The 18,803-nt window shown below is 38.6% G+C and overlaps 1 protein-coding gene across 1 annotated transcript in view; it reads right to left on the bottom strand.

Moving 5' to 3' along the window:
- The window catches only part of phldb1b (pleckstrin homology-like domain, family B, member 1b), a 117,257-nt gene that overhangs the window by 6,747 nt on the left and 91,707 nt on the right, over window positions 1-18,803 (bottom strand). Inside the window, exons 14-21 of the mRNA XM_059331424.1 lie at window positions 16,540-16,662; window positions 14,340-14,480; window positions 12,123-12,239; window positions 11,420-11,525; window positions 8,505-8,847; window positions 5,672-5,762; window positions 3,583-3,729; window positions 3,052-3,271 (exon numbers count right to left, since the gene is read on the bottom strand). Of these exons, the coding sequence (XP_059187407.1) occupies window positions 3,052-3,271; window positions 3,583-3,729; window positions 5,672-5,762; window positions 8,505-8,847; window positions 11,420-11,525; window positions 12,123-12,239; window positions 14,340-14,480; window positions 16,540-16,662 (1,288 nt within the window). The remainder of the gene's footprint in view (window positions 1-3,051; window positions 3,272-3,582; window positions 3,730-5,671; window positions 5,763-8,504; window positions 8,848-11,419; window positions 11,526-12,122; window positions 12,240-14,339; window positions 14,481-16,539; window positions 16,663-18,803) is intronic.

Genomic DNA, 18,803 nt, shown 5'->3' with positions numbered 1-18,803 from the left:
CACTCTACATACTACATGTACTGCAGCTCAAGGTCTGGAGGACGCACGTTCTGCCTGTCACTCACCCACAGCGGGAAATTTCTGCCACTTTACATGTTAAATGTTTAAGCTCACTGCATCTGCTTAACCAGTTTACAACCTCTCGTGCTGCCGTAAAGCTGATGGAATGGTTTTTTTTGCTAAAAACAAAAGACCACATCTTCTCACACACACACACACACACACACAGTGTTGCAAAGCCACAGCACAACAAATGCAATTTACACACTAAAGCATCAGTATTACCAATCCAATAATGTACTGTAATATCTAATAATAGGTCAATCAGTCATTCTTCTGCTTTATGAGGATTTTTGCATTTTTAATTATATTTTGCTGATAATAACTACAGACTTTTAAGGCATATGTATTAAAAATCCAATAATATACTATTATTTATATCAGTAAAAGCCATGTTTCTACACATTCAGTACATTTTTGATACTGTAATAAGCACAGCCAATTAATTAATGGACATTTCCAATGCATGACTTTAATATTCTGGGGTCTGACAATCAAAACAATAACAATAATATAATAATAACAATGAAGACAGAGTAATGCTGTCACTGCAGTCATTTTCTCCTTGTTAAAATTCCTCAGTGTTCATTGTTCAGGAGGATTTTATTGGGAGCCGAATTATCCGCAGAGGTCTCCTCCTTCCCAAAAACAAACAGACCAGATGATTAAATCCAGTAAAAACACTGAGTAAAGCAGTTTCACCATAAAAATCTGTGTTTCTCCAATGCAGTTTGGCACGGCAGTGGAGCGGCTGCAGCACAGCTGCTGCTGATGTTTGCTCTGATAACTTCGGATCCAAACATTCAGTGACTGTATCATAAAATTGTGGCCTTAGAGGTTGCCCGGTTTAATCTGCAGCAGGTTCTGAAGGCTGGCGTAATGTGTTTTGCTGGCACAGAGGAAATCATGTAAAAATGTCATATTTACTGTAGAAACGGAGCAGAGAGTCATCTGTCAAACAGTCCAATTACCAGAGACACACAGTGTCATGCTGAAGAGCTCAAACAGAGAAGAGAAATCATTGTGACGGCAGCAGCAGCCTGACAGGAGAGGCTGTGAGCATGTGACTGAGGGACACGCTAAACAAGCTGCTGGTTGTGTTTGTACAGTAAACTTTTACAAGATAAAGGGCTTTAATAGTGGGGATTACATTCTGCTTAAATGCATAGTATCTCTTTCCCTTAACCCATTGACGCCTAAAACTTCCTGTAAAACCTCTGGCCGATTTTAAAATAAGCCCCTAAAATCTGAAGTTTTTCTGGAAATTCAACAGAAGTGTCAACGCCTCAACTAAATAATAGATTTTTCAGCCTCTGTAGCAGATAGGAATGAAATTCAAAAAGTATTTGAGAGGTTATACAAATACTACAAAATGACGTATCCGCTTTCCAGGCTTCAATGGGTTAAGGTCTGTATTCAGAAACTGTGTCTTTAAATGAGCTGTCTGGACTTCTGTAAGGTTGTGATGTCACAACTATGCTATATATACACCAACTGTATTAGGTCCACTTGTATAATCTAATGTGATCCAATACAACATCTGCATCAATAAATTCTGTCTTTACAATAATAATAATGTTCAGGTTTGATTGGCACTGTCAGAGAGTTAATGATTTAATTATATCTTTATTATAGAGGTTGTAGTTTGATGTAGTTTTGAACATTTTATTAAGAGGTGTTTCTCATATTTTGGACATCCAATTTACACAACTGGTAGTGCCAGAATATTAGGAACACCTGTCAATATATTGCACTCCAGTACACCAACATCACCCAATGTGACCTCAATAATAAACATAAAGTAGAATTATTACCTTTCCGACAGTCAACAAAACCTGAAAAACTACAATCTTTGTAATTGTAGAATTAAAGGCAGAGCTGTTGGATAACATTGTACTGGTGTACCTAATGAAGTGGCCAGTCGTTGTAGGTAGACAGTTGTGCTACAGTGCCGTTAATGTCCATAAAGCTTATAGAGACAGGAACTAAAGCAGATCGTTGAGACGGACAGAGTGTGAGAAAAACAATGTGTTTTTTGAACATTAAAGCATGTAAACATGTTCTAGTAAAAACTGAAAATGTCCTCTTTAATCATAGTTGTCTTCTAACTGTGTCAATACGGCAGATAACACTTAAATTAAAAATGTCTTAATTAAAAATGTCTCTAGACCTTTGTGAGCATTAAATATGGGCAAAAATGTTCCACAACTGAACAGACCAGAGACAGCCCTCATGTCATAGCCGTCTCGAAATGTTCCAATATTGACATATCAAGTTCAGCAAAAGTTATTGCTATCATTTCCATATATCATAAGATATTGCATGTTTGTTTACATAAGAATCTAACAAATCTTTTAGTCATCATGATAACAAAAAACAGCACAGCTGTGCTATGGTTGTGTTGCTTTTAGTTTTCAAATTATAATATTTCGATTTTTTTTCACATTCCAATGGCAAAATCTAAATATTCATATCTTCAGAATTAATAGCTCATTGCTATATATTGCTGTATTTGAATTAATGCATCACTAGACAGTTAAAATCGATACAAATGTTATGTTTTAAATTGGCTGAGATGAAAAAATTAATAGCGATAACCATATGCGTTGTTTTGCAGTTTAACCTACCTCAGCAAAATAAAAAGGGATTCTCTTTCATTTGTTAAATATAAGAGAAAACATAATTTGTTGTGTTATCAGACATGTTTTTTGTCTGAGAAATAATTAAAGAAATGTTTTTAAGTCATAATTTGTCTGCAAGCTCATTCTGTTAAAAGAAAATCGGGAGAAAATTGTATTGTTAACTCCGTATTGGAAATCGGATTGAATTGTGAGTTGAGTAACATTGCAATTATTTCTTTGACAATATAAAGTATTATTGTGACAAGCCATGAGCCACAGTGTCCCCATTTCAAACCATCATAAAAGCGTCACAGTACCGACCCTGTGACACAAACATATGGAAAGGATCTGGTGTCTCAGCATGTCTTACCAACATAGTAGGAGAAGGTCCTTTTGAGGCGGTCAAAGACGAACCAGCGTTTCTTCCAAGACTTGATCTTGCCTCCCATCTTCACCAGGTAGCCCTTGCACATCTTCTCTGTGAGGATGACGTGGTAGCAGGTCTCCACGCTGTGGCCCGACGACTCCACGTGGGAGCGCAGGTCGAACTCCTCCTTCCGAATGGGCAGGTAGCGAGTCATAGGACGGGCCTGGACACAGTATTTCATTTGAAAGAATGGATTATTCTGATCAAACGGCACAAATACAGATGAAAATGTATTTTTTTGCATCTTTTTCTTGTCCCTGTAGAGATTTAGCACCCTGTGATAGTGTAAAAGCTCTTATATACGTAAAAAAATATATAAATAGGGTTACTTTGGTATGAAAATGGTCAAATTAAGTGATATTGAACACCATCACAAAATATTACCAAGCAGCAGCTGCACTGTCAGAGACGCGTAGGCAGAGTCATTTTCCACTTTTCCACCATGCAGACTCAATTATGTCTCATTTTACTGACCTGAGAGAAGTTTTTGGACCTCATCTTGACCTCCTTCTCCACGAGCTGCTGCCGGTGGAAAGTTTCATCCTGCAGTCTTTTCTCCGCCTCCTCCCTCCTCCTCCTCTCCTCCTCCAGCATCTGACGGCGAGCCAGGCTCTCTCGTTCCTGCAGGAGACAGACCTTTCATTTAATATTTTTTTGATCTGTGGAAGGGCTTTGCAGGGCACATATGATCTTTTTTTTCTCCACCAGAACTCAGCTTCACATTCATACATTTATGTACATTTGTTTTTTGCAGAAAGCTGCTGGCCAACATGCAGCTCCACCACAGTGATCAATTCTTTAAACACAAGGCTTTTGGCTATTTGGAGTGGTGATAGTCGACTGTGTAGACAGCAGCACACCCAAGTTCATATACACATTTATATGGACATGCAGCGACCTGAAAAAAGGGGGAGAAGGCAGAAAGCAACCAGGAGGGATACATAGAAACAAAACAAAAAATAGTTTAATGTAAAGAATGGAGAATTTTTCTGAACTTTGATAGACTCAGATGCCTTTTCCCATCGCCCTGACTCCCTTACTGTACATGTTAGTTTCTCCCACTGAACATGTGACGAAGACATGTAAGGGAAATATGTGAGGTGAGGGGAATCGAAGAAATGTTTTTTTAGTCATCTGAATTAGAGTAGGGTTGATTTCTGGTCCAGTGCACGAGCACAAAACGGTTTTACTTGATGCAAACTGGTTCAGCTGGTATCTGACATTATGAGACATTCTGGCAAATTAAAAGGTAGCAATCTGTTTTTGACTGCGTCCAATACAACTTATATTTACTTTGTTTCCCCACACTATTAGTGCTTCTTAAAGTCAAGGATGCTTCCTTGATAGGACAGGTCCTTGTGAGTCGAGTCCTATAGAGGCAAGGGCAAGGCTCTTTCCGATTATTAGTATATATGGTAACGCTTTATATTAAGGTCCTTCTAATAACCATTAATTAATAAATAATAAGGCCCTTGTAAGTCCTTACAAGATGCTTATTAACATTATTGTGTGTTTATAAGCTTATATAAGTGTTAATAATGGCATTACAAACACCCATGACCCACCCATTATGTCTTTGCCATGCCTTTATTAATCTTATTTTGTTTGCTTATTGATATTAAAATATACTTTATTGCTCATCTATTATAAGTTAACTATAAGTTAACTATGCTTTTTGCAACTATCCGGATCAAAAGCGGGAACAATGCTTTATTACTTGTTAATTAATGGTTATTAAGGACCTTATTATAAAGCGTTACTGTATATATTAGTGCGCATTGTGTCATTGGACAGGTCCTACATTCAATTCATTCAATTTCAAAACCAGCGCATGGCATGGATCTGGTTTTGGCATCAGTACTTTTTAAGAGGAAGTAATACATTTTTACATTTTTTCAAATTTTACTCTATCATTCCTTTTTTACAAATTGCATACAGCGCCGCTAAAACTCCAGAGAGACCATGTGTGTGCATTATGGGTGCTCTGAGGATACACCAAGGCATTATTTGGAAATCTTTGCTTTTAAAAACTTTAGAAAACACTTTAGAAAGCCTTTTGCCAAGGCTAGCAAAAAGACGGTGGGCAGGGGGAGGATGTGTAAAGCACACAGTGTTTGTTGAGAGAAGTTATTATGGGTAATAAGCCAATCAGATTCACAACAGTGGCCTCATGGTTTAAATCAAGTTACCTGACCAAATAATAGAACTTGTAAAAAGCCGCAAAAGTCGTATAAGGAAATTCACTAAAGGACGACTGGATGAATGGATGCTCAGAGATGAGAACTGCAGCTGCGAATAACAAGAGAAATGTGGGAGAAAAGCTTCAGACCGGAGAATTGATTGGATCATTTGTATTTCAGTCTCAGAGAGATGTTTTGACTTTTGGAACACGGATGCCAATAAAAATGAATGAGAGCTTGAACCTTTTTTTCTCTCTTCAAATTCATGATCAATTTAAAGCCATTGACAGAAACTCTGCAGGAACTCTCATCAGTCATGAGGAATGGATTCTGAATAATCAAGTCCTCACACTGTAACCGTCTCCTTTGAAGTCGTTTCTTACCCGTGATTCAATAAGTCTGGCTTTCTCCAGCTGCGCCTCCTTCAGCATTTTCTCCATCTCCTCAATCTTCATCGCGTCCACTCCTCCAACACTGAAGTCAAACACAACAACAACAACAACAACAACAACAGCATTACCACAAAAAATACACACTTTCCTACATCTAACAACTATATAAGTGCATATAAACTCAGTTAAACTTTTACTTCACAGTCGGGTTCACACAATATCTGGAGGGCAATTTTGTAGACGGAATTAATTTTCCTACAGATCTGAGGAAAGCCGAATTCTGCAGTGTTTACTCCTGATGTGTGTACAAGCCTCTGAAAAAGCATTTTTCCTCTTACCTGTGGTGCTATTTATCAATTTTGATTGTTTTGGTTTGTGTGAGTTGCAAAATGTTGGAGATAGTGTCCTATTAATAATTTCTGTTGAATATCTTGTGAGCCGTTTTATGTAAAAACAATACAAGAAAGAAAATAGCTCCTACATAAAACTGCTCAGGAAAAGGTCTGTGGAGAATCTTGAGTGACCAGGTCATGATTTCTGGAAAGATACATTGCTGTTTGAGTTTTTAAATGTATATTTTTTGAAAGTTTTAACACCAAAAACTAAGTGCCATATGGTATAATCCCATTATATTCAAGAGAGGCAGAAATCTCTCCAGCTAATATCTCAAACTCTCTGCAAATCCACCAAAACAATACTTTTTTAACTAAAGCTAAGGTAAAAAAATATATAAAAATATTTTTTATTTTATCTTGGGGTGTACTGTCTCTTTACAACACTAAAGGTCTCCTAAACATCCCAGCAGCAATAGCAACACTCAAACATTTTAATTTCTTTATTTCTTACTTTGGAAGAAAATCTAACCGAAAGGTCACATAATATTGGAATATTTTTTGAGGCTTCTCATCAATATCTAGTGCAGTGTTGATCAATTGTAAAACATGAGAAAAAAGTCAGCTTTCTTCAAAGACTGTCTGTAGTGTTGACACATGATCCGTCTGTTTTAGTTCATCTCTGTCAGTCTGATCCTTCTTTTAGAGTCTGTGTAGCAGCAGTGGATAGCAGGTGAATGATTTAAAAAATGTATGTTATTGTATGATGAGGATTTGCGTGTGGAGATCTGATTAAATATAGAAATCTTCTGTCTGTCCGTCAACATTTAAGTTTCAAGCTAATTTTATGTTTTACTTCACTTCAGCGGTCCTTGGAGCCTAACACATACAGTATCTCTGCAGTCATATATGATATCATATGTTTGTTTATTATCACAGATCTGCTTTTATTTATGTTTCATAACTTACTGGATCATTTTTGCACTATAATGTATATACTCTATATATACTATATTTTATTTTTGCACCTTCTCTTTTATTTTGTTGTTTGCCTATGCTGTTATTACAATGTATTTCCCTCTGTCTGTCTGTCTGTCTTCTGTGTGTTCATCAGTACAACACTGTCTCATGCAGCCTCTGAAATGCCTGATTCTCAGGATAAATCTGATAGCTCATAATCTTATGCACTATTTTCACACAGTCTCGTAAACAAGTTCATTTTATGTTGTGCCTTATTAAACCACTGACATGTAGCTATTATTCATTTCAACAACAATGAAACATTTTAACATGAGCAAATGAGGCCAATCAAGCAGATTGAACATTAAATATGTATCTGTTTTGTTGGGAATTGGAACAACTAATTAAAAAAGTCTCACAGAAAGCACCCAGAGTTCCTGATACGCTGCTGTCAAACAGTCAGTGTGTTTCCTCCCTCCTGTCTCCACTGTGTACTGTTCATCACAGGATGAGTCTCATTAAAGTGGCCTCAGAAAACATTACTAAGTGTTTTTGGAAATGGACTCCTGAGAGCTATTAACGGTGTTTGAGTGATAGGTTCAGCTGAGAACATGCTGAGGTGAACACTGCTGTAATGCAGCACACAGCTGGGCCGCATTAACAGATGGTCTACAAATGAGCCGACCTGTGGACAAACACACTACCTGTTGGGAGCAGCCTGACTGTGTGTGTGTGAGCTATTTATCCATAGTCAGTGTATTATTACAGTGGATGGTGGAGTGTATCAATAATTTAGGTGTTTTTTCATCATTAAACGGTGCCTCTATGCTCTCTCTTAAAACCACCAGACTCCATTGAAAAAACTGAGTCATTTTACCTTGCAGTACATAGCAGTTGCTGGTCAACTGCTGCCTCCATCTGCTGGATTGTTTTTGTTATTGTGTGAATTTGGTGAAAAAACAAACAAAGCTTTTCAGACACCAACGCCACGCAGCAACACAAACAAACTTAACAATTGTGACAGGAGTAGACCAGCAAGTCCAGTGTTCTGTGAGGTAAAATTACAGTTTTTGTCAATGATGTTTGTAGAGAGTAGAGATAACGGCTTCAGTTCCCGGCATTTGAACGTAAACAGTGCTGTCGCAACAGTAGTTAACAGTAAAAAATATTCTAAATATAGCATAAACTTTTTTTTTTTAGCTGACTTAAATACTTTCAGTTGCTGCACAACAGTGCTTAGCTTCTTCATCAGAACTCCTACCTGTATTGCATACAATCCCACTTAAAATACATATATATATCCCTTTAATACAGTAGTTTAATATGGAGGGTGATATGTTTGGATTGATGGCACTCATAGCAAATATTTTTATTATAAAATCAATTGTTGTGGCATGTAAAAACCGACAAACATCACAGGCCCTGATTCAAAAGATAACATTTAGTGGGTTCATGATTTAAAGGCTGGACTGAAATAATGGATATATTAGTCAATCCCTGTTCCACATGTTCTGGCCTCCACTGTGTTGTACCTGGACATGTTATCTGGTGAGCAGGCCGAGTTGTTCCCAGTGGACACGCTGGTGTCCATGCTGTCGGAGCTCTCCAGGCTCAGCGTGTCGTAGGGCTGCTCCCCGGCTGACGGGGGCTGGTGGTGCAGGATGGAGTGGTGAACCAGAGGCGGAGGGCCTACGGAGCTGTGGCTCAGCGCCGGGCTGTAGGACATGATCGGGGAGTAGGAGGGCGACGAAGAGGACGACGTCATGAGGTGGGACTGAGAGCCGTGGAGCGCCTCCCACTGACACTGAGCCTCCACCGCCGCTCTCTGTTTGAGCTCGGCCAGGCGGCGGCGCTGCTCGTCGATCACCTGCTGACCTGCGGGGAGGAGGACGAGCGCAGATCAGTGGATGTTCTGATTTTGAAACAGAGTCTGGAGATGAACTCGATCAAAGAGTCAGCAGAGGTTTGTTTGTTTCCTACCGAGCTGCAGGATCACCACTGGTAATTAACCAACATGCTAGCTATGAAGTGGCTCAACCCAAACTGAAGAACCACTAAATGCACAACCATCACCATCACCAGCACCAGGCCCACACACTACAAGACCACAAACCATGCACCACACATACAGACAAGTATGTGCTCTCTAAGTTACACAAGCCTGAGGATTGCAAAGTCCCGTCACCACAAAGTTCAGTATCTATCCAACTTCTCACATCTCAAATCCATGCTGCTGCTGCTGCTGCGCCTGATAATGTGCACACATATCTAGAACCAAGCGGCCAGGTCGATAACTCAAAAGGAGGAGCTCACTGAATGCTGAACATGCAAGATTTATTCTCCAACATTCATAGACGATTGATGGAAGAAGAAAGGGCGTTCGATGTTACAGAGACAAGGAAAGATGAAAAGAAATGTTCGGGGGAGAAGAGCTAATGACACACCAGAGATGGAAGATGAAGAGGAGAGGAGCGTTAGGTGAAGACAGGGTCTGAAATTAACAGCTGCCAAGTGTCAAGTTCTGGTAAACGTTACCTTTGATGGAGAAATCAATAAAAGTAACCTGCCAGACGGGCTTATTTTTTGGATAAGACTTGAATTTTTTAGGTATATAGAGTCTTTGGTCTTCAAATATGTTGAAGCAGGTTCCTGATTGGCTGCCTGCTCCACTCTTTTCTTTTGTCTGGAGGGTAAATCAGCCACATGGTAGTTTAAACTTATCTGAATGGTGAAATATCAAATTGGTGAACTGAGTTTACAGATTTCTATGTGACCCAGGCAACAGAACAAGCATGACCAATCGAGTTTTCTCTGCGGTTTTTATGTTTTATGGAGCACAGGAGTTGCAAAAATCGATAAATGTCTGGATAAAAAAATGAATAAAGCATGAAATGTACCAAAATTGTAATAAAGTTAAAAATAAATTGAGGCATTAATTAATTGATAAAATTGTAGGTTTGGGAATAATAAATAAATAAGTAAGTAAACAATAGGTATTTAATAAATAAATTAATACATTTAAAAAAACTATAAAATATTATTTTTGTTTTTGGTGTGTTCACTTGTTGGCCTTCAGCAGGAAAGACAAACAGTTAATTTCAGACACTGACAGACGTTTATATAAACAAACTTGATGATTCCCACTGAACAAAATAAAGAAAGAAAAATAAATCATCAACTCCTGGACGCAGCAATCCATCTACCTGCGCAGCTTCCGTCTATGGTGATCTGTCTGGAGGTCAGGGACTCTGTGGTGCAGCAGTGCAGGAAGAGACACGTCCAGAGACAGAGACATAGACAGACATGAAGAAAACTGAACCTGAGCTGCGGACGCTGATGTATTTGACTAACTCAAAGATCCAAACCCTGCACCCACAACACCAGACTCTCATTGATCCATTGAGTCAAACAACAGGAAAGCATGAGGAACACACACACACACACACACACACACACACACACACACACACACACACACACACACGTAGAATAGCGGGGTCACATTATCCAACAGTGTGCAGCACTAGCAAGACAAGCAAGAATAATAATCAGTTATTAAATAAAATACTGTTTTATTTATATTATGTTGAAGTCTCAATACTTCTCAAATACAGATATAAAACAAAGGAGTATTTCTACATTGTGTGAATAGGTTGACTTTTGGGAGATTTTGCATATAATGCATATAATCCTCCTATACAGCCAAATAAACCTGATGTCTGAATGTAGCCCCCAAACGGGAGATAAACTAAACTGCAAACAACAGAGTTCCAGTAAGAACCTAAAAACACAAAAGCTGATTTAGCACTGTTGTCCCACATCAATTTGTGCAAACTGAATCTGACAGCAGTTTCAGTGCTTTTGTAGCTCTGCCCTCAACAAATGCACCATGTGTGAGCCTGCCAACATTACAAAACAAGTAAAATAGGTTGCATTGTAGTGTCAAGTGTGGAAACACACATGCAGACACAGCTGAGTTCCAATCTGGTACATCTTATCACAAAAGTGGCACTGAAAAGAGGAGTGTAACCACAGTATTATATCATCTAGAAATGACAACTGAAGCTTTGCAAGTTTCTTGTTCTCACTGAAGACTGACTGAAGTACACAAGTAAGTTTTCCACATAATGACGATATGTCCTTTTGTATCCCTTCCCAGTAGCTGCATGCTGTATATCTAGTTCATGGAACAGTGAATTAATCATATTTAAGGCCAGAAGAGCCTTTGATTAAACTGATTAAAAAAGACCTAGAAGATGATCATAGATGACTGAGAAAGCCTGTTTGTTTAATGTATGAATACGTGTAGCAATACATACTAATGACTGATTCAATATCATTTATTTATTCATGCTTTGCTTATCACTTCCTATTAATGAGTAAACGGTGTGGGGCATCCAGGATCTGAATCATAAATAATAAATATGCATCATGATTGTTTTTGTACCTTTCTGCTGCAGAGCGAGCTGTCTCTTGGTCTCGATGTCCTGCAGGGTTGCAGCCAGGTTCCTCGGCAGACTGCCAGTGCTGTTGGCCACCAGCAGGGGGCTCTGCTGGGTCAGAGGGCACAGACCAAACATTAGGATTGGATGTCCAGAAAATAAATTAAAAAATCAGAAAGATACGGGTTTGGGGAAATAAATAGGGTCAAATATGAATAGGGAAAATAATTCATGAATAAATACATTTTCAAATCTATAAACAAAACATAAATGCAAAAATAAATAATTGAATAAATATATAAATAACTAAATACAGTAAATGACTGAATAAATGAATATACCATTGAATGTACTAAAATAAAATAGAAAATAAAATAGGAGAAACATGCAAAGGCAAATAATTAATAAATACCTTTAAGAAAGAAAGAAAGAAAGAAAGAAGGAAAGAAAGAAAGAAAGAAAGAAAGAAAGAAAGAAAGAAAGAAAGAAATAGAAAAGGGAAAATCAAATTAATAGGGGTAATACAAAAGTGAAAAAATAAAGATGCAACATTTTAGCAATTCATTCAAGCCAACATTTATTTTAAATATGGGTTTAAATGAATATCTGGCTTTTAGGGGGGATTGTGCTTGCATTTTAAAGAGGATAAAGATTTGAAGCTAAATTAGAGATTGATTGTTTGGTCACATCAATGAAGGACCTGTCTACCTTTGAGCTTGAGTTGCGTCCCAGTGTTGCAGCTCCGTGCTGCAGAGGGGACGCAGAGCCTGATTTGGGTTGATAAGGAGACAGACCTGGATCACTGTCCAGCTTGGAGCGGAACACCTGAGGGAGGAAGCATGCAGAGAGCAGGCAGAGGTCAACACCAGGAAGAGCTGATAAAACATGACGGGATGGCAGATGGGAAAGTTTCACAACGGTGTTAGAAGTACAACTGAAATCCACCATGGATGATTTGCAAGCACCTGCGGGAAAACAACAGTTAAATCAGCATTATGAGTTATGATGTGAGCGCTACTGACATTGTTAAGATAAAAACGCTGGAATTAATAAATCAACCAGCCATAAAGTTCAATCAGCAGTATTAATTTCAGTATCAAAGCCTGAAAAAAATATCAAAGAGCAGACAATTCCTGAGTTAGACTTCAGCTACACACACACACACACACACACACACACACACACACATGCATGCACGCACGCACACACCTGGAACCACCACTGTAGCTCTTTGATCAGTCCCACTTACATTAATGCTGCATTCATGTACTGTAAGAGTTTCTTTGTAAAGTGTCTTAATGTTTTAAAGTATTGACTTCACACACAAACTTGATTTTAGTGTTGATTGAAGTTTTCTGCTACGGACGATTACTCTTGTTACTCTTTATTCCAAACTTAACACACATTAACTGACATCGTGTTTCACACCAAAGCAAAGCTGAAGTTCCAGTCACACAAACTGTATGCAGCTGTGTCTTACTGCTTGTTTTCATTAATCACAATGAAATGAAGACAGCTTCTCCTTCTCAGTACACAAATGCAGCTAAGTCACAGGTTAAAAGGTAAACTATGCAGGATTTTCCAAAAAAACAAAAATTTATAGTCTAAAATAATCCCTCTCAATCACCACATATAACCACAAGAAGTGTGTGGCGGTGTCTGAATCTACAGAGACCCTGCCTCTGACTCTATTTTCTTCTTTTTTACTGTGTTTGGAATGTTTCTTTACGTCACCCTTTGGGCTCAAAGCTACAAAAATAGGACACAACGCCAAGAAAAAGCTAATCCAGCGGGGCTAAACGCCAAGAGAACAAAGCATGTTGCCAAACAATAATAAATCTGGGGTTTGTTTTCACTTTTGTTGTGTTTACAAACTAGGGCTGGGTTTAAAAAAATGTATTCTCAGATTCAAAATAGATATTAAATTTCATTTTCTGATACTGATTCATAAATTCTGAGATCAATTTATATATACAGTACTGTTCAAAATAATAGCATTCCAATGTGACTAACCAGATTAATCCAGGTTTTTAGTATATTTTTTATTGCTACATGGCAAACAAGGTACCAGTAGGTGCAGTAGATTCTCAGAAAACCAACAAGACCCAGCATTCATGATACGCACATTGGGCTGCTTTTATTTTGAACACTACTGTATATATTCCTTTGTTTATGTGAAGCTTTAAACCTGGCCTCTTAATCTTTTTGGGCCAATTTTTTCCCCGGAGATGCATGATCTTTAACCTCGGCGAGCTGCTCCAACAAGACCACATGAGAGCATGAAAGTCAAGCTCAGTGTCGATGTTACATCAAAACATGTCGGGAGCTGCTCAACTGAAAGCACCGTGAAACCTAAAGGTGGACGTCTGGTTTAATTTTGAATTCAAAAGCTACCAAGAGAAGAGCAGGACCAAAGCAAAGCCATGTGTAAGTGGTGCAACTTTGAGGTGAAATATTGTGGAAATACCACAAATCTCTGAAGACTATTCTTAATGTAAATATGTATATTTTTTAATAATGCAGAGGGTTTCTTGCATAATTTACAGCATTGAGCCTCTGAAAATCTCCTTCCTATACAAGAAAAATTTGAATTGTAAATGAGCAATACTAATACAATACTAACTGAAATATGCAATCAAATCAATATTGGATCGAATCTGGACCCAGTGAACCAGAATTGGGTCAGCGGTGACAGTAAGCAACAATTCCTGCACAGAATGCCTTTAACTGTATTTTGTAGTATTTTTCAAGAGGCTTCAAGGGGGGAGACACTTTGTGAATGCAGCATTGTTAAGCTTGTTTTTTTATTTTCTGTAAACACACACAGTTGGAGTAAGTTAAAGGTTGGCAGAGAAATAACAGCACATGCAAACAGCAGAAGAACAAGTTGGGAAAATAAGGAGAAGAAGAAGAAAGGCCCTGTACCTGCAGCACAGGCCTGCGGCCTGACAGAGACTTGGCTGGCAGCGGGGGCGGACAGAGCTGGCTAGAGCCAGTCATCAGCTCCTGGTACCACTGCTCTAAATCTAGCTTGGGGAGGTGAGGCCTACTGCCCTCAGACTGGTACTGGAGAGCACACAGAGTAGCGGCAACAGAAGAGGAGAGAGGAAACAAAGAAGATAAGAGGAGATTAGAAAGCATTCAAAGACAGCAGGAAGACGCTGAGAACATTTGGTTTATATACCCTCAAAAGCTGTAATTAAGGGTTTTTTATACTTTGAAAATTATTCTTAAATATCTTCAACACATTATTGTTGTCAGCTGCATTATGCGGTATACCCTCCAGCTGCTATATCCCTATTTTACATGTCTCTATTATAATTCTATGTTGCTGCTGCAATGACCCAGTTTCTCACAAGAACATTTAAGTTTCAAGCTAATTTTATGTTTTACTTCACTTCAGTGGTCCTTGGAGCCTAACACATACAGTATCTCTGCAGTCATATATGAAGGAATAATGCCAGATTTAAGTTTGTTTATTATCACAGATCTGCTTTTATTTATGTTTCATAACTTACTGGATCATTTTTGCACTATAATGTATATACTCATATTCTATTTTTGCACCTTCTCTTTTATTTTGTTGTTTGCCTGTGCTGTTATTACAATGTATTTCCCTCTGTCTGTCTGTCTGTCTGTCTGTCTGTCTGTCTGTCTAAATAGATTCAAAGTAAACAAGTAGAAAAAACACTTTGAACTGGTGACATCTGGTAAACAAACGCTGCCAAAGAGGAAAGGAGAAAGGAAGGATGGAAGGGGGAAAAGGTAGGAAGGAAGGAAGGCAGCACACACCTCCACAGACAGAGAGAGGGAGGAGCCGTGAGGAGAGGGGAGGCAGGAGAAGGCGGGGTCTACTGCTCCAGGCTGCAGGTGCTGGCGAAGCGGGGAAGTAGGGGAGGACTCCACCTTTGGCATCCCATACATCTGATTCAACTGGCCCACTGTCACATACTCCTTCTCCAGGGCAACACACACACACCCACACACACACACACACACACACACACAGGAGAGGAGAGAGACAGACAGGAATGAAGACGAAGAGACAAGTTAAGCCCTGCATCATGAAGGAGAGCAGAAAGCGACACCATTCACAGCATCAACATTAGGATCAGACTGATACATGGGGACAATTATACTGGCCACTCATCAAATCATTCACTTTTAACATGTTGCCAATAGACCATTAATTCTACAGTTAGAAAGATTGTAGTTTTTCAGGTTTTGTTGACTGTCAGAAAGGTAATAAACATCTGCTTTATTTCTATTATTGAGCTCACAGTGGGTGGTTGTGGTGTACTGGAGTGCATTATATTAGCAGGTGTTCCCAATATTCTGGCACTACCATGTACTATGTATAATTTGGTGGCCAAAATATTAGAAAAACCTCTTAATTTAATGTTCAAAACTACCTCAAACTACAACTTCTATAATGAAGATATAGTTAAATTAATAACTCAAAACTGAACATTATTATAATTGTAACGGCAGAATTTATTGATTCAGATGTTGTTTTGGATCGCACAAGTGGACCTAATAAAGTGGCCAGTCAAGGTATTATTTTTATTATTGAACAGTACTTAATTTTTGTTACATATTTTAAAAAAGCTGAGTAACCAATCAAAAAAATGTTCAGAAATTTCCTAATTTAAATCCTAACTTTGGAAATTTTAGACTAATGTTTGCTGAGCTAATGATCATGACTAAAATCCTTCATCCAGTTAAAAATGATAAAAATGTGCCATAAAACTCAATAAAAAGTCAAATGTACTGACGCTGACATATAAATAAATTACACCCAGCCCGACATGTTATACAACAGAAGTTGTGTTTTTTTAAGAATCAAGAATAGAGTTAGGAAAATACTTTTTATTAATACACAATATCATCTTTTGTTTGTCTCAAAGCAAGCCTGCTTTTATCAGTCCAACCCTAATTAAACCCTCTATAGTGCTGATATGTTGCAGGCACTCTAAGTGAACACTACAGAGAGCAAAGCCAACAGTTTGATTAACAGCAAACCAGCAGAGGGAGCAGCAAGACATCAAAATGGGAGGATGGAGAGAGACAAGAGAGAGGAGAGTCAAGACTGATCAGGAGAGAGACAGACAGGAAGTGATGGTACCTCGCCGGCGCCGGCTAATGCAGCATCTATGGCAAACGAGCGGCCGTGAGTGGCGGGCTTGTTGTTTTCACGGAGGCCGCCGCTGCCGTACATCTTATAGACATCCGACAGCTTCATGTACTCCTGAGCAGCAGCCAACAGGCAACAGCGGTCAGACAGGAGGACAAGCCATGAGGACAACACAGCACTGTGACTCGTATGTACAGTTTATGTGTCGAGAACAAACATCAAGACCGCCTTTTCAAGTGCTGCGGTTACAGCTAACAGGTGCCGACAAACAAACAAGAACACACCAAACAATACAAAGTACAAATCTTTAGCATCACAACTGGCTGACACAGACACACACACACACTTCTGTTGGCTGTTACAACCAGTGATGTAGTGGTGAAAAAGGTGTAAACAGGAAGTCTTTTAAAAGGCGTTCATGTGTCATTATATACAGGGTTTGTGCAAGGCACCTTAGCAAAAACTTTTCAGACTCTTGAAAGATTTTATCATCACATCTAGGGTTGCAAAATTGCAAATTTCCAAAACTTTCCATGTAAGTTAACGTGTAATGGGAATAAACAAGGAATTTACTAACTTTAAGGTTGGCACTTAACAGGGAATTTATATATAGTTGGGGGAAATATATTTTAACGTAATCTTGACTAAAACAACCAGATTTCATGCAAGTTCACTTCATCATATTCCTCAATCACATGCACATAGCACACTGCTTACTGCAGGGCAACTGAGGCCACGCCCCCTATTGAGGCCACGCCCCCTACATGCACTGTGCATTCCTCCATCACATGTTCAATTCAACATTTACATGTTGAATGGGACTTTGGGAGAGTGGGTCATTTCATTTATTATTTTGAATGGGACTCATGAGTCATTTTACTTAATTTTTAAATGGGTGAGATCGGGGGTTGGGAGGGGGGGGGGGTAATACTTAACTCAGCATTCATGTTTTTGTTGTTCAATAAAATAATTTAAACTTGATAAAGTTCTACTTACAAATAAATCTGTTGAAATGTGATTGTTTTTTCTTATTTTGAACATTTCCAAAATTCCTTAACTTCCCATGGACAATTTCTGGAAATTTACCAGAATTTGTCCACCCCTTTGCATCACATCTAAATTGTAATTTAATTGCAAAAAAATAATTTTACAGAATTTCTTACACCCACAGGAACCGAATGTATATATCGTCATTTTGTTTCTCTCATTGGCTTTTCTTAATATTTTTTATATGTAAGTTTTGATCAGCATTATCACTTAATTAAGGCATCAACAGAGGACTTCTCTGGCTATGAATGTTTTTTGTATTCCATGAGTGATTGTGTAAATAAAACACCATATTTAAAAAGATTTTTTTTTTTTTATTCTATTTTTTTTTTTCTGCCGTTCAATCGTATCTTTTTACTCTTTGTATGTTTTATTAATGTTTCCATCTTGTGTTTTAATTTATTTATTTTGTTTTCTATATTTAATTTCCCAATGTTTTGTTGTTTTTATTGTTTTGTTTTTAATGCCATACTGTGAAGCATTTTGAGATGCATTTTATGTATGGTAGGTGCTTCACAAATAGTGTTATTATCATGTTGAAAATCAAGAATTTTTAAGCACATAGCCTTCACTTTGAAAACAAAAAGAAAAATTTTGCATTTTCCCAACATCCAAGACTTTGTACAGACCCTGTATATACACGGTCCTGTTTGACAGAACTAGTGTGCACAGGTCAGACAGCAGTGTGTTTTATGTGTCCACTACATCTCTGGGCTCATAACAGACAAAACCCAACTTGAACTGAAAGCGACTGTGCTGACTCCTCTTTTCACATAGTTGTTGTTACTATGGTGTGAGATAAAGCAGCCGGGCAGACACAGTGAGTCACAGGTGCAATTAGAGTGGACCAGCACACTAACAGCACAACGGGAAGCAGACAGCAGAGAGGGAAGCAGCGGGCTTCATGCAGCGACGGGTTAGTCTGGTTACCTCCGTCGGGCTGCTGGGGTACAACTGACAGAGAGGGGAGGGCTGTAAGTAGGAAGGAGAGGCTCGACAGAGGGAATACTGGGAGGAGTGGACGTCCTCCAACAGCAGGTCAGCCTCGCTGATATGGAGCGCTCCCTGTTTTAACAGTTCAGGAATAAGTGCTTTTAATGCCGACAGAGAACTGAGGACGCGATCACACTAAGATGCATCACTGGAAACAAAACTATTGCCTGTAAAACGTCGTATTTCTATCATACAGCGTGCCACCAGTCATTCCC

Source organism: Centropristis striata, chromosome 4 (genome assembly GCF_030273125.1).
Source record: "Centropristis striata isolate RG_2023a ecotype Rhode Island chromosome 4, C.striata_1.0, whole genome shotgun sequence".
Lineage (NCBI taxonomy): Eukaryota > Metazoa > Chordata > Actinopteri > Perciformes > Serranidae > Centropristis > Centropristis striata.
This window is presented reverse-complemented; position numbering and strand designations above follow the sequence as displayed.